Genomic DNA, 14,725 nt, shown 5'->3' with positions numbered 1-14,725 from the left:
AATGCTTTTTTGAGATACAGGGTTTGTATCTTAACAGAGTTGTTTTTATGGCAAAGGATAAAGACTTAAAGGTGTAATTTCAAGCTTTAGGGAGCTGGGGGTTTGAGAGAGGCTGAATTAATTACAGTCAAGAGCAAATCACTGCAATAAAGAGATCTGTAAATACAAAGACTAAAATAGGTAGTTGTTTATTTCTCTTTAAATGTAAAAATGCATCCTGGGTAGAATTTACTCTGAGAAGCTTTCCAGATATCCAGGCTGGTAGGGACTTAGCCATATTCCAAGGGGCATATTATTATTGTCTGCAAGTTTGAAGCTGAGTTCCACATCCATATTCAACCATCAGGAAGGGATAGAACAGATTTCCTCTTTAAGGAAGTGATTGAAAATGAAAGTGAAGTCACTCAGTCATGTCCGACTCTTTGCAATACCGTGGACTGTAGCCCACCAGGCTCCTCCATCCATGGGATTCTCCAGGCAAGAATACTGGAGTGGATCCATTTCCTGGCCCTTTTCAGCTTCTAGAGTTGCATTCCTTGAATTCCTTGCCTCATGGCCCCCATCTCCCTCTTCAAAGCTGGCATCACTGCATCTTCAAAAATCTTTCCTCTCTAACTTCCATCTTCCTCTTATAAAGAGTCTTGCAATTACATGGAGCCACTCCAAATAATACAGAAGTCATTTCGCCATCTCAAGATCATGTCATTTAATCATGACTGTAAATTTTCTTTTGCTATGTAAAATATACTCATAGATTCTGGGGATTAGAAATTGGTTATCTTTAAAGAGGTTATTGTTCAGCCTACCACAGTAGGTATCCTGTTAGCTTAGAAGGTGGGAAAGAAAATTTGCTGTGATTTGGAAGAGTTAGGTCTGGGACATCTGGATGATATGAAATAATATGGGTTAAAAGGTAAATTAAAATAATTTATTCTGGCATCATTTCTAATATAAAGTAGTACTCATAATTATCTGAAAATTCTTATTGAAGCATGAGAGCAATATGTCGCTTTAGCATTTTATTCATTTGGCAAGTATTAATTGAGCATATATTAGGTGCCAGACTATGAGTTCCAGAGTACTTAACCAAGTGTAACATTTCCTTTCAGGAAATTTCAGTTTTGTGGGGCAGAGAGAGAAGGACATTAGTAATTTCACTACAGTGTGATGAATTTAATAATAGGTATTCAGAGCATTAAGGCAAACATAGGAACAGCATCGAACTATCTGATCAAAGAGGATTGGAAATGCATCTCAGATATATCAGTCCGGGTTCAATCAGAAAGGCAGAACCAGAGGTCTGACTGTAAGCAGCTGTGGAAGCAGGTGAAGAAATCTCTGCAAGATTGCTGTCTTCACCTCTGATGTTGGAGCTTGAAATCTGCAGGACAGGCAACTGGGAAGGTGGGTGTAAAGTGGGGAGCAGGGATAAGGTAGAGCCCACAAGCTGGGGACTGTGTCAGGCTCTTGCTGCCTCCGACACTGAGGATGTTGATAATGTGGTTGTCCTGCACGAGAAGTTGGTGTCTTTTGTCAACATTACTCAACCCACTTGCCCCAGAAGTGACAGAAGCTGGAGGAAGACCCAAGGGAAAGTAGAGTGGCCCCTGCCCCACACCAGTGAGGTGAGCTGGCAGAGAGATGAAAATGTGTGTGAACTGCAAGTTGACCCATCCCAAAGCCACAACACTGGAAGTAATGGAAGAAAAGGGGCTTTCATCTAACTATAAGTAGTGTCCCTGTGGCTGGGATGGTTTATACTAGGATGTGACACAGGTGGGAGGAAGGTAAGGTGAGGTGAGTGGAAGAAGCCTTAAGTCAGGCAAGATCACTGCAGGTCAGCATTTATATATCAATTTTCTCATAAACCAGAATCAAGTGTTAAACTGGATCCTGATGGCAATGGGGACCACTAACTATGTTGACTATGCAGTTTTCGTTTCAAAAAGTTTAAAGCCATTAGCAGAGCACACTCTTCCCCTCAGGTTTCAACTCTACTTATTCTTCTCTCCTTAACCATCTGTTTCCACAACAAACTCTCCAGCTTCCCCCAACACTCTTCTTGCCTCAGTATCTCTACCTGGAATAGTTTGCCTGCTCTCAATCTTCTTCCCCTGCAACTCTGTTTCTTCCTTTGTAAATACTGCACAAGGAGATCAAACCAATCAATTCTGAAGGAAATCAACATTGAATATTCATTGGAAAGACTCATGCTTAAGCTCCAATACTTTGGCCACCCGATGGGAAGAGCTGACGCATTGGAAAAGACCTGATGCTGGGAAAGATTGAAGGCAAAAGGAAAAGGGGGCAGCAGAGAATGAGATGGTTAGAGAGCATCACTGACTCAATGGACATGAGTTTGAACAAACTCTGGGAAATAGTGAAATACAGAGGAGTCTGGCATGCTGTAGTCCATGGGGTCACAGAGTCGGGCATGACTTAGGAACTGAACAACAGGCAGCATTCAGTGCAGGATGGAAAGAACACTACTGTGTGTCTTCCTGAGGATGGGAACCTTGATGACATCATCCAAATATTCCCGCACAGTGTCTAGCACTTAGAAGATGTTCAGTAGGTAAGTACTGACCGCATCAAGCTCCAAGAGTTTCTCATCAAACACTTTGCTTATATGTTTTTTTCAGTTTTATTAGTGGTTTTGAAGAAGTAAGGCTTTTTAATCATTGGCAGACAGAGAGAGGCTGTACATTTCTACATTTGAGTAGAGGATCAAGAAGAGACTATAAAAGTTTCTTGAATCCTTCACAAAAATATCTAAAAAGGACTCCAGTTATCAAGGGAGAAAGGAAATAATTTCTCTTATGAGGAGTGCTCCAAGGCACTGGGGAACTTTGCATTCTTTACTGATGCACCTTCATTCTTTACCAATCCATCTTCATAATTATCATTTATGACAGCTTCTTTATCATTCCTGATTTCTTTAATCCCCATAGGACTCCCTGTCAGGTCCTTGGTCGGGTTATAATTATAAAGAAGCTTCAATTTTTTTAAGTAGATGAAGTTAAACAGTCTTTGGAAGCTTTGTTTAATATTTGAGGTAGTCAATTTATACGCTATTTCCATAAAAATTTTGTTTGTTTTTTCTGCTAACTCCCTGATCACAGGATCTTCATCCCGAATCACTCGGTCAATAGCTGTAACAGTAGAAAGGCCATTAATTCAAAACATTGCTTTCATAGTCTGAGAAGCTGTCAGACTCAAAATAGTCTCACCACTTTTCACAGGAGCGCTGCTGCCCTAATTTTTGTTACTTAGACAAATAGCATCCAGGAAGTTTTTGTCTTCTGTCCTCACTGGGCCTCATTATGTGCTGAGGGCATATTATGTGTTGAGCATTCTGCTAGACAGCATAAATATATATTCATGAATAGGCTCAATATTGCTCAGAATAATGAAAAAAGTAGAATCAGTCTAAATGTTAATCAGCAGGAAAGGACTTGAAGTTATTAATGTAATATCATAAAGCCAAATAGGACATACATGTTAACATGATGATGTAGACTCATGTTTCTTAGCATGAAGAGATGTTTATGACATGAGTAAGTGAAAAAATTATAAAACAATTATGATAGTTTAAAAAATAAATACACAATAGTTTATATTCTTTAAAAATACCTGCAATTAAATATACACCAAAATGCAAATATCATTATATCCAGATGCTGAGCTTGTGGGAAGTTATTATTTTCTTTCTTAATAAAAAGAAATAGAGAAGGAAAAAACAGATAGATGTAGAAATGAGAGAAAAAGAGAAGGAACAGAAGGAGGAGGAAGAGAGCAAACAAAAATATCTGGGTAACATGGAGAGAGTGCTTAGCATTTAGCAGGCTGTTAATAAATATGAGTGAATGAAAAAATGAAGAAGGAAGAAAATGATGTGTCAATGTAGGTTCATCAATTGTAACAAATATACCACTCTGCTGGGAGATGTTGGTAACAGGAGGAAGCTGTGCATGTGTGGGGGCAGGAGGTATACAGGAAATCTCCATCTTCCACTCAGTGTTTCTACTAATCTAAAATGGCTCTTCTATATAGTTTGTTACCAAAAGAAGGAAGGAAGGCAGCCACCTTATTTTCTGCTGTAACCTGTTTGAAATTCTGATCCTGAAGGGGAAATAGGCAGAGGCCGAGAGGGATCCAAACATTTTGATAGAGTAAGTATTGAAAAGCGAAAGTGAAAATCACTCAGTCGTATCCGAGTCTTTGCAACCCTATAGTCCATGGAATTCTCTAGGCCAGAATACTGGAGTGGGTAGCCTTTCCCTTTTCCAAGGGATCTTCAAAACCCAGATTGAATCCAGGTCTCCCACATTGCAGGTGGATTCTTTACCAGCTGAGCTTCCAGGGAAGCCCAAGAATACCGGAGTGGGTAGCCTATCCCTTCTCCAGTGGATCTTCTCAACCCAGGAATAGAACTGGGGTCTCCTGCATTGCAGGTGGATTCTTTACCAAATGAGCTATCAGGGAAGCCCAAGTCACTCAGTCATGTCTGACTCTTTGTGACCTCGTGGACTATATAGTTCATGGAATTCTCCAGGCCAGAATACTGGAGTGGGTAGCTTTTCCCTTCTCCAGGGGATCTTCCCAAACCAGGGATCAAACCAGGGTCTCCTGTATTGCAGGTGGATTCTTTACCAACTGAGCCATCAGAGAAGTTCTTCTGATGCAAGTATATATTGCTATCTCCTAAAATGTAAATTCTCTAAGGAAAGGGACTTTGCTTTGTCTGCTGCTGTATGTCCTGCTCTTAGAATAGTGCCGTCATATAGTAGATGCCAGATAAATATTTGTTGAACGAATTAATAAGTGATTGAATTCTCAACTCTCTGTAGTTCCTAAGGATTCTAGGATGATAGCTAGGTCTCAGATAATGAGAGGGGTAGATGGAGAGATTGAAGCAGAGAGAGAAAGATAGAGGGAAAGAATAAAAAGTAAAGAAAGATGTCCCTTAACCAGTCCTTCTACTGATTTCCCCTTAACCACCTAACTACCTCTGTAGTCCTCTCCCATCCCTGGCATCACTATAGAGCTCAGATATAAATGGAATCACAAATAGGGAAGTTATTTAGGCCTATATATAAAGATTTCATTGTAATTTCAACACTTACCCTCAAGCATGACATCAATTTCATCTCTGAGCAGTAAATGGCCACCCAATTTTGCCAAGTACCCTATGCACAAGTTAAAATTAAAGTTATCCCAAAATACATTATGAAAATACATTATCTGATATTATCTACCTTCAGTGCTTACTTCAAAGAAAAATTCTTGAATAATCTATTAGTGATTTAAAATAATTAATAAATCTTTATTGAGATATATGTGTCTGTATAAATGTGCACAAATCACATTTGTACACCTTAATAAATGACCAGAGTGAATACTTGTAGCTACCACCTAGGCCTTTAAATAGAATATTACCATTATCCTAGGAGCCGCCTTTATGCTCTTCCCAATTTCCTCCTTTAGCTTTCAAAATATATTCTTTTGCTCAACACTACATTGTGAGTTTCATCCTGTTTTTAAACATAGCAATAGTTCATTCATTTCCATTGCTACATGACAGAGGTTAGCAATGTTCTCTCGAAACAGAGCCATGCTTATAGGCTTATTTGCTTATGGATCATCTCCAGCTTTTCTCACCCTACAAACAGCAGAGTTGAGTAGTTGCCACAGAGCCTGGTATTCAAAGCCTGAAATATTTCCTATCTGGTTCTTCACAGAAAGAGTTATCCGAATGCTTTTTGTATGATATGCCATCTTATTAATGCATCACGTTTTAGCCATTCTGCTTATGATGGACAATGTATTGTTTTTAATTTGAGGCTATTATGAATAGTGATGTTATTGTGGGCATTCTTGTACATGAACTTTGGTGTAGATTTATATGCATTACTGTTTGGTATATAGCTAGGAGTGGACTTACTAGCTAATGAATATGCTTATGGTCACCTTTAATCATTACTGCAGAAGAGTTGCCAAGGTGATTACCAATTTTCACTCTTACCAGCATTGTATGAACATTTCTACTGCTCTCCATCCTCTCTAACACTTGATAATTGTTAGTCAATCTTTCAGTCAATCTCATGGGTTTGGTGGTATTATTATATTGGATACACAAATTGGATATATAATTTTATATATATTTAATATATAATTAGATATATAATTTTGTATATTGGATATACAGTTGTATATTTCTTTTGCAAAATGCCTGTTCTGTATGTCTCTTGCCTGTTTTTCTATTGAGTTTTTAAATTATTTATTTTTGGGCATTTTAAATTCTGGTTACTAGTCTTTTAAAAATATTACACCTATTACAAATATTTTCTCCTACCCCAGGGCAAAATTTTCCATTTGTATGTTTCTTTTTGATGAGCAGAATTATTTATTTTTTGGCTGTGCTGGATCTTTGCTGCTGTGCAGGAGTTTTTCTCTAATTGTGGCTAGTGGGGGCATCTCGTGGTGGCTTCTCTTGTGGATCACAAGCTCTAGAGCACAGGGTCCAGAGCTGTGGCACGTTGGCTTAGTTGTCCTGAGGCATGTGGTATCTTTCCAGACCAGGGCTCAAACCTGTGACGCTTGCATTGGCAGGTGGGATTCTTAACTGCTGGTCCACCAGAGAAGTCCTCTAATCTTATTGCAGTCCAATTTACAATTAGTGAATTTTGGGGTCCTGATAAGAAACAATGGCACCCCACTCCAGTACTCTTGCGAAGAGTCAGACACGACTGAACGACTTCACTGTCACTTTTCACTTTCATGCATTGGAGAAGGAAATGGCAACCCACTCCAGTGTTCTTGCCTGGAGAATCCCAGGGAAGAGGGAATCTGGTGGGCTGCCGTCTATGGGATCACACAGAGTCGGACACGACTGAAGCGACTTAGCAGTAGCCGCAAGGTCATAAAGATATTCTCCCATATTTACTTCTAGAAACTTTATTGTTTTACCCTTTCACATTTTTGGATTTCAAATTCAAGTGAAATTATATGGCATAAAATAGGGGTTGATTAATCAAGCACTATTAAGAGAGAAAAAGAAAAGTCCTTTCCTATTGCTTTGTAGGATCATTTACATCAAAAATTGTGTGAGGGTCAGTGTCTTAACTCCATTCTATCATTGTGCCATACCTTAATATATGATGGGTCTTGATATAAAGAAAGCTGAGCACCAAAAAATTGAACTGTGGTGTTGGAGAAGATTCTTGAGAGCCCCTTGGACTGCAAGGAGATCCAACCAGTCCATCCTAAAGGAAATCAGTCCTGAATTTCATTGGAAGGACTGATGTTGAAGCTGAAACTCCAATACTTTGGCCACCTCATGTGAAGAACTGAATCACTAAAAAAGACCCTGATGCTGGGAAAGATTGAGGGCAGGAGGAGAAGGGGACAACAGAGGATGAGATGGTTGGATGGCATCACTGACTCGATGGACATGAGTTTGAGTAAGCTCCAGGAGTTGGTGATGAACAGGGAAGCCTGGCATGCTGCAGCCCATGGGGTCACAAAGAGTTGGACATGACTGAGTGACTGAACTGAATTGAACTTAGTGTGTGGGGAGGAGCAAATAGGGATTCTACAGGAAATAAATGAGATTTTAAGGGAATAAATGGGATGGGGAAAAAAAAATCTCAGTCCATAGCAAAAATGATTAAAGTATGGCACTACGAATATTATCAGATCAATTATTCACAATGTACAAATACTTTTTCAGGAGAGATAAGTTAATGATAAAGTTAGATAAAATATTCTGCTTTAACAGATACTGTTAATCTGTTAATAATAGTTTGATTGTATAGAACTTAGTTTGTTGTTCAATGGACAGTGAGGTAGCAGAAAAGTAGCAGGACAATGCTAAGGTTTTGGAAATATGTAATATGAAGCAATTGTTAGTAATAATAATAATATTAGTTTTCTTATATTATCTTATGAATTATCTTTCATTTTATTTTAATGATGAACAATTTACATTATTAATTGCTTCAGTTTTTCTTACTGGTTATTTTAATAAAATGTGAATTACAGATAAATGATAAGCTTGCATAATGAAAGGAAGCTATATTATAACGTTCCCATATAATACAACATCAAATAAATTTTCTTAGCATTTATTTAAAAAAATTACTTCTTTATCTTTAGTTCTCTTAGTAAAACTAAAGTGAGTTTTAGCTGGACACATGGTTGTTGAGCAGATGACTAGACTTTCAAGACTTCTCTGCAGCTAGGTATGGCGGCATGTCTATGTTCTGGGCAAATGATCATTTAGTAGGTTATATTCACTCTTTACAGAGATGGCTGTGTCCTCTTGATATATTTCCCTTTCCAGTTGATTGTTACATAGAAGTGGTGGCAGGAGCTAGAGCAAACATCTTGGCTCTGATATAGGAAACTGTATGATGAGAATACAAGAGCAACGAAAGAACTGGCCCTAGTCTACTTACACTAGTATTGATAAATGAGAAAGAAACCAGCTGCTATCTTGTTTAAGCCATAATTAGATTAACCCAGTGACACCTTTTGCCCTTTATGTTTTTGCTTATGTCTTGGTGTAATGCTGCTAGTACTGTCTGCAATGCAGGAGACCTGGATTCGATTCCTTGGTTGGGAATATCCTCTGGAGAAGGAAAAGGCAACCCACTCCAGTATTCTTGCCTGGAAAATCCCATGGACAGAGGAGCCTGGTGGGCTACAGTCCATGGGGTCACAAAGAGTCAGACATGACTGAGTGACTAACACAAACATAATACTGCTAAAATGCTAAAGTTAATCAGAAAAGACAAAGAAGGACAAAAACCACATGCTAAAAATGATGAATTATAAGTCCAATGATGCAATGAATATCTACATACACATATCACTTCTCATATGTGAATATATCAGAGGATAAATTCTCTTGGGAGGAGATTATTGAGTCAAAAGAACATGCATCTCACATTTGGATGGATATTGCCAAACTGTTCTTAGAGATTGTAGCTATTTACACTAATCAGTAATGTGATTGCCTAGTTCCTGCAACCTGGACAGAACTGTAGAGTATAAACTTTTTTGTTCTTTGTCAGTTGGATAGATGGAAACACCTTATCAATTCAGTTTGCATCACCTTTTGAATGAAGCTGTGAAAATTTTATGTATATAAACCAAATAAATTTTTTCATGTTTTTTGCCCATTTTCCTGGTGGGTTGTTTCTTTTCTTAGGGATTTGTAAAGATTATTTGCTATGCCGTGTTTAGTTGCTCAGTTCAGTTCAGTTGGGTTCAGTTGCTCAGTCCAGTTCAGTTCAGTTCAGTTGCTCAGTCGTGTACGACTCTATGAGACCCCATGAATCGCAGCACGCCAGGCCTCCCTGTCCATCACCAACTCCCGGAGTTCACTCAGACTCGCATCCATAGAGTCAGTGATGCCATCCAGCCATCTCATCCTCTGTCGTCCCCTTCTCCTCCTGCCCCCAATCCCTCCCAGCATCAGAGTCTTTTCCAATGAGTCAACTCTTTGCATGAGGTGGCCAAAGTACTGGAGTTTCAGCTTTAGCATCATTCGTTCCAAAGAAATCCCAGGGTTGATCTCGTTCAGAATGGACTGGTTGGATCTCCTTGCAGTCCAAGGGACTCTCAAGAGTCTTCTCCAACACCACAGTTCAAATGCATCAATTCTTTGGAGCTCAGCCTTCTTCACAGTCCAACTCTCACATCCATACATGACTACTGGAAAAACCATAGCCTTGACTAGATGGACCTTAGTCGGCAAAGTAATGTCTCTGCTTTTGAATATGCTATCTAGGTTGGTTATAACTTTTCTTCCAAGGAGTAAGCGTCTTTTAATTTCATGGCTGCAGTCACCATCTGCAGTGATTTTGGAGCCCCCCAAAATAAAGTCTGGCACTGTTTCCACTGTTTCCCCATCTATTTCCCATGGAGTGATGGGACCGGATGCCATGATCTTAATTTTCTGAATGTTGAGCTTTAAGCCAACTTTTTCACTCTCCTCTTTTACTTTCATCAGGAGGCTTTTTAGTTCCTCTTCACTTTCTGCCATAAGGGTGGTGTCATCTGCATATTGAGGTTATTGATATTTCTCCCAGCAATCTTGATTCCAGCTTGTGTTTCTTCCAGTCCAGCGTTTTTCATGATGTACTCTGCATATAAGTTAAATAAGCAGGGTGACAATATACAGCCTTAATGTACTCCTTTTCCTATTTGGAACCAGTCTGTTGTTCCATGTCCAGTTCTAACTGCTGCTTCCTGACCTGCATACAGATTTCTCAAGAGGCAGGTCAGGTGGTCTGGTATTCCCATCTCGTTCAGAATTTTCCACAGTTTATTGTGATCCACACAGTTAAAGGCTTTGGCATAGTCAATGAAGCAGAAATAGATGTTTTTCTGGAACTCTCTTGCTTTTCCCATGACCCACTGGATGTTGGCAATTTGATCTCTGGTTCCTCTGCCTTTTCTAAACCCAGCTTGAACATCAGGAAGTTCACGGTTCACGTATTGTGGAAGCCTGGCTTGGAGAATTTTGAGCATTACTTTACTAGTGTGTGAGATGAGTGCAATTGTGCAGTAGTTTGAGCATTCTTTGGCATTGACTTTCTTAGGGATTGGAATGAAAACTGACCTTTTCCAGTCCTGTGGCCACTGCTGAGTTTTCCAAATTTGCTGGCATATTGAGTGCAGCACTTTCACAGCATCATCTTTCAGGATTTGAAACAGCTCAAATGGAATGCCATCACCTCCACTAGCTTTGTTCGTAGTGATGCTTTCTGAGGCCCACTTGACTTCACATTCCAGGATGTCTGGCTCTAGATGAGTGATCACACCATCGTGATTATCCGTGAGTTTAGTTGCTCAACTGTGTCCAACTCTTTGCAACCCCATGGACAGTAGCCTGCCAGGCCTCTCTGTCCATGGGGATTCTGCATGCAAGAATACAGGAGTGGGGTGTTATGCCCTCCTTCAAGGGATCTTCCCAAACCAGGGATAGAACCCAGGTCTTCTGAATTTAGGCAGATTCTTTACCATCTGAGTCTCCAGGGAAGCCCAAGAATACTGGAGTGGGTAGCTTATCCCTTCTCCAGGAGATTTTCTTGACCCAGGGTCAAACCAGGGCCTCCTGCATTGCACGCAGATCCTTTACCAGCTGAGCTACCAGTAAGAACTTATTCACCCTTTATATATGATATGTGTTATAAATATGTTTTATTACAATTTGCCTTTTGAATTTGTTTATAGTGGTTTTTACTTGCAGAAATGTTTACTTCTGCATAGTGTGTCAAGTTTTTTTTATGATTTTTACTTAGAATAATCTTACCTATCCCATGATTATAAAGCAAATTGTTCTAAATTTTGTTTAATTTTACTTATTATTATGGTTTAATTTTTTGTATCTGAGCCTTTGACCATCTGGAATTTATCTAATGTAAAAATTAAAAGAGGGATAAAGTAATCAAAAGAATTCCAGATGGCTCACCAGATGTTCCAAACCATTTAAGCAATATTCCATATTTTCATCGCTATTACTTAAAACCAATGATTTACTTTAAAAAATTGTATGATTTATAGTTATTTTTAAATGGCATTTTATTCCATTTTTCTATTTATTCCACATGATTATAATTACTGTTGTGTTAGTTGCTCAGTCATGCCTGACAATTTGTGACACCATAGACTGTATAGCCCACCAGGCTCCTCTATCCATGGAATTCTCCAGTCAAGAATACTGCAGTAGGTCGCCATGCCTTCCTCCAGGGGATCTTTCGGACTCCGAGATTGAACCCAGGTCTCCTGCATTGCAAGTGGATTCTTAACTGAGCCACCAGGAAGCCCCACTGTAGCTATAGTAATATCTGATAAGGCTAGTCTGCTCTCTTTTTTGGTTAGAACTTCCTGGATATTCTTGCATGGTAACTTTTCTACATCAATTTTAAAATTAGCATGTCAGTTTTGAAAAAAGTCCCAATGATATTTTAATTGGCATCTCATTCCACGTACAGACTGACTAAGGAAACAATTAAAGGACAGAAATGGTATGGACCTAACAGAAGCAGAAGATATTAAGAAGAGGTGGCAAGAATACACAGAAGAACTGTACAAAAAAGATTTTCACGACCCAGATAATCATGATGGTGTGATCACTCACCTAGAACCAGACATTCTGGAACATGAAGTCAAGTGGGCCTGCAGAAACATCACTATGAACAAAACTAGTGGAGTTGATGGAACTCCAGTTGAGCTATTTGAAATCCTAAAAGATGATGCTGTGAAAGTGCTGCACTCAATATACCAGCAAATTGGGAAAACTCAGCAGTGGCCACAGGACTGGAAAAGGTCAGTTTTCATTCCAATCCCTAAGAAAGGCAAAGCCAAAGAATGCTCAAACTACCACACAATTGCACTCTTCTCACATACTAGCAAAGTAACGCTCAAAATTCTCCAAGCCAGGCTTCAACAATATATAAACCGTGAACTTCCAGATGTTCAAGCTGGTTTGAGAAAAGGCAGAGGAACCAGAGGTCAAATTGCTAACATCTGCTGGATCATCAAAAAAGCAAGAGAGTTCCAGAAAAACATCTATTTCTGCTTCATTTACTATTACAAAGCCTTTGACTGTGTGGATCAAAACAAACTGTGGAAAATTCTGAAAGAGATGGGAATACCAGACCACCTGACCTGCCTCTTGAGAAACCTGTATGCAGGTCAGGAAGCAACAGTTAGAGCTGGACATGGAACAACAGACTGGTTCCAAATAGGAAAAGGAGTACGTTAAGGCTGTATATTATCACCCTGCTTATTTAACTTATATGCAGAGTGAAGTGAAGTGAAGTGAAGGTCGCTCAGTCATGTCTGACTCTTTGCGACCCCATGGACTATACAGTCTATGGAATTCTCCAGGCCAGAATACTGGAGTGGATGGCCATTCCCTTCTCCAGGGGATCTTCCCATCCCAAGGGTCGAACCCAGGTTTCCCACATTGCATGCGAATTCTTTATCAGCTGAGCCACAGGGAAACCCTATATGCTGAGTACATCATGGGAAACCTGGGCTGGAGGAAGCACAAGCTGGAATCAAGATTGCAGGGAGAAATATCAATAACCTCAGATATGCTCAACATTCAGAAAACTAAGATCATGGCATCCAGTCCCATCACTTCATGGGAAATAGACGGGGAAACAGTGGCAGACTTTATTTTTTGGGGTTCCAAAATCACTGCAGATGGTGACTGCAGCCATGAAATTAAAAGACCCTTCCTCCTTGGAAGAAAAGTTATGACCAACGTAGACAGTATATTAAAAAGCAGAGACATTACTTTGCCAACAAAGGTCCATCTAGTCAAAGCTATGTTTTTTTCCAGTAGTCATGTATGGATGTGAGAGTTGGACTATAAAGAAAGCTGAGCACTGAAGAATTGATGCTTTTGAATTGTGGCGTTGGAGAAGACTCTTGAGAGTCCCTTGGATTGCCAGCAGACCCAACCAATCCATCCTAAAGGAAATCAGTCCTGAATATTCATTGAAAGGGCTGATGTTGAAGCTGAAACTCCAATACTTTGGCCACCTGAAGTGAAGAACTGACTCATTGGGAAAGACCCTGATGCTGGGAAAGATTGAAGGTGGGAGTAGAAGGGGTCCACAGAGGATGAGATGGTTGGATGGCATCACCAACTCAATGGACATGAGTTTGAGTAAACTCCAGGAGTTTGTGTTCGACAGGGAGGTCTGGCATGCTGCAGTCCATGGGGTCGCAAAGAGTTGGACATGACTGAGCGACTGAACTGAACTGACACATATAAAATTTGATTCTTTCCACAAATGTCACTTATACCTTTCTATTTATTTAATTTTTCTTTGTGTATTTCAGTAATACTTGCAAGTCCTTCATGGAAATACTGCATACATTTTAAAGTTTCTTTTTAGATCTTCCTTCCTTCCATTAACATGATCTGATACACTTTGAACTGATTTTTGTATGATTGTAAGGTAGGAATTTGTGTGTGTGTGTGTGTGTGTGTGTGCATTTTCATTCATTGTCTTTGCACCTTTTATTTGACAGCCCATCATTTCTGATCTGATATACATTGCTAGTTCTAATATTTGTATCAGGAGTTTTTGTATGTGTGGATATGTTTCTAGGCTTTCTATACTGTTTGACAGGTTTCATCTTTCCTTGAATGAGTAACAGATCATCTACAATTTGTTAGTTATATCTCACATGTTGGTCTTGACTTCCACATAAATCCAGAATCAATTTGTCAAGATATATGGATCTATTTTTTTTAATTATAATTGTATTTAATTTACTGATTAGTATTTCTCAATGGGGGCTCAAGGGAATTCTAGATGGGATAAGTTGCGACTAGTACTGTAACAATTACTACTGAATACTAAGCATAGTCCTGTAACATTAAATGCATTCAGTTCAGTTCAGTTCAGTCGCTCAGTTGAGTCCGACTCTTTGCGACCCCACGAATTGAAGCACTCCAGGCCTCCGTGTCCATCACCAACTCCCGGAGTTCACTCAAACTCATGTCCATTGAGTCGGTGATGCCATCCAGCCATCTCATCCTTTGATGTTCCATTCACCTCCTGCCTCCAATCCCTCCCAGCATCACAGTCTTTTCCAATGAGTCAACACTTTGCATGAGGTGTCCAAAGTAGTAGAGTTTCAGCTTCAGCATCATTCCCTCCAAAGAAATGCATTCAGTTCAGTTCAGTTC

The 14,725-nt window shown here is 39.5% G+C and overlaps 1 protein-coding gene across 1 annotated transcript in view; it reads right to left on the bottom strand.

Moving 5' to 3' along the window:
• Window positions 1-2,817: 2,817 nt before the first annotated feature.
• Window positions 2,818-14,725, bottom strand: part of MROH9 (maestro heat like repeat family member 9) — a 166,354-nt gene continuing 154,446 nt past the window's right edge. Inside the window, exons 20-21 of the mRNA XM_052653549.1 lie at window positions 5,127-5,189; window positions 2,818-3,152 (exon numbers count right to left, since the gene is read on the bottom strand). Coding sequence (XP_052509509.1) covers window positions 2,818-3,152; window positions 5,127-5,189 — 398 coding nt within the window. The remainder of the gene's footprint in view (window positions 3,153-5,126; window positions 5,190-14,725) is intronic.

Source organism: Budorcas taxicolor, chromosome 16 (genome assembly GCF_023091745.1).
Source record: "Budorcas taxicolor isolate Tak-1 chromosome 16, Takin1.1, whole genome shotgun sequence".
Taxonomy (NCBI): domain Eukaryota; kingdom Metazoa; phylum Chordata; class Mammalia; order Artiodactyla; family Bovidae; genus Budorcas; species Budorcas taxicolor.
This window is presented reverse-complemented; position numbering and strand designations above follow the sequence as displayed.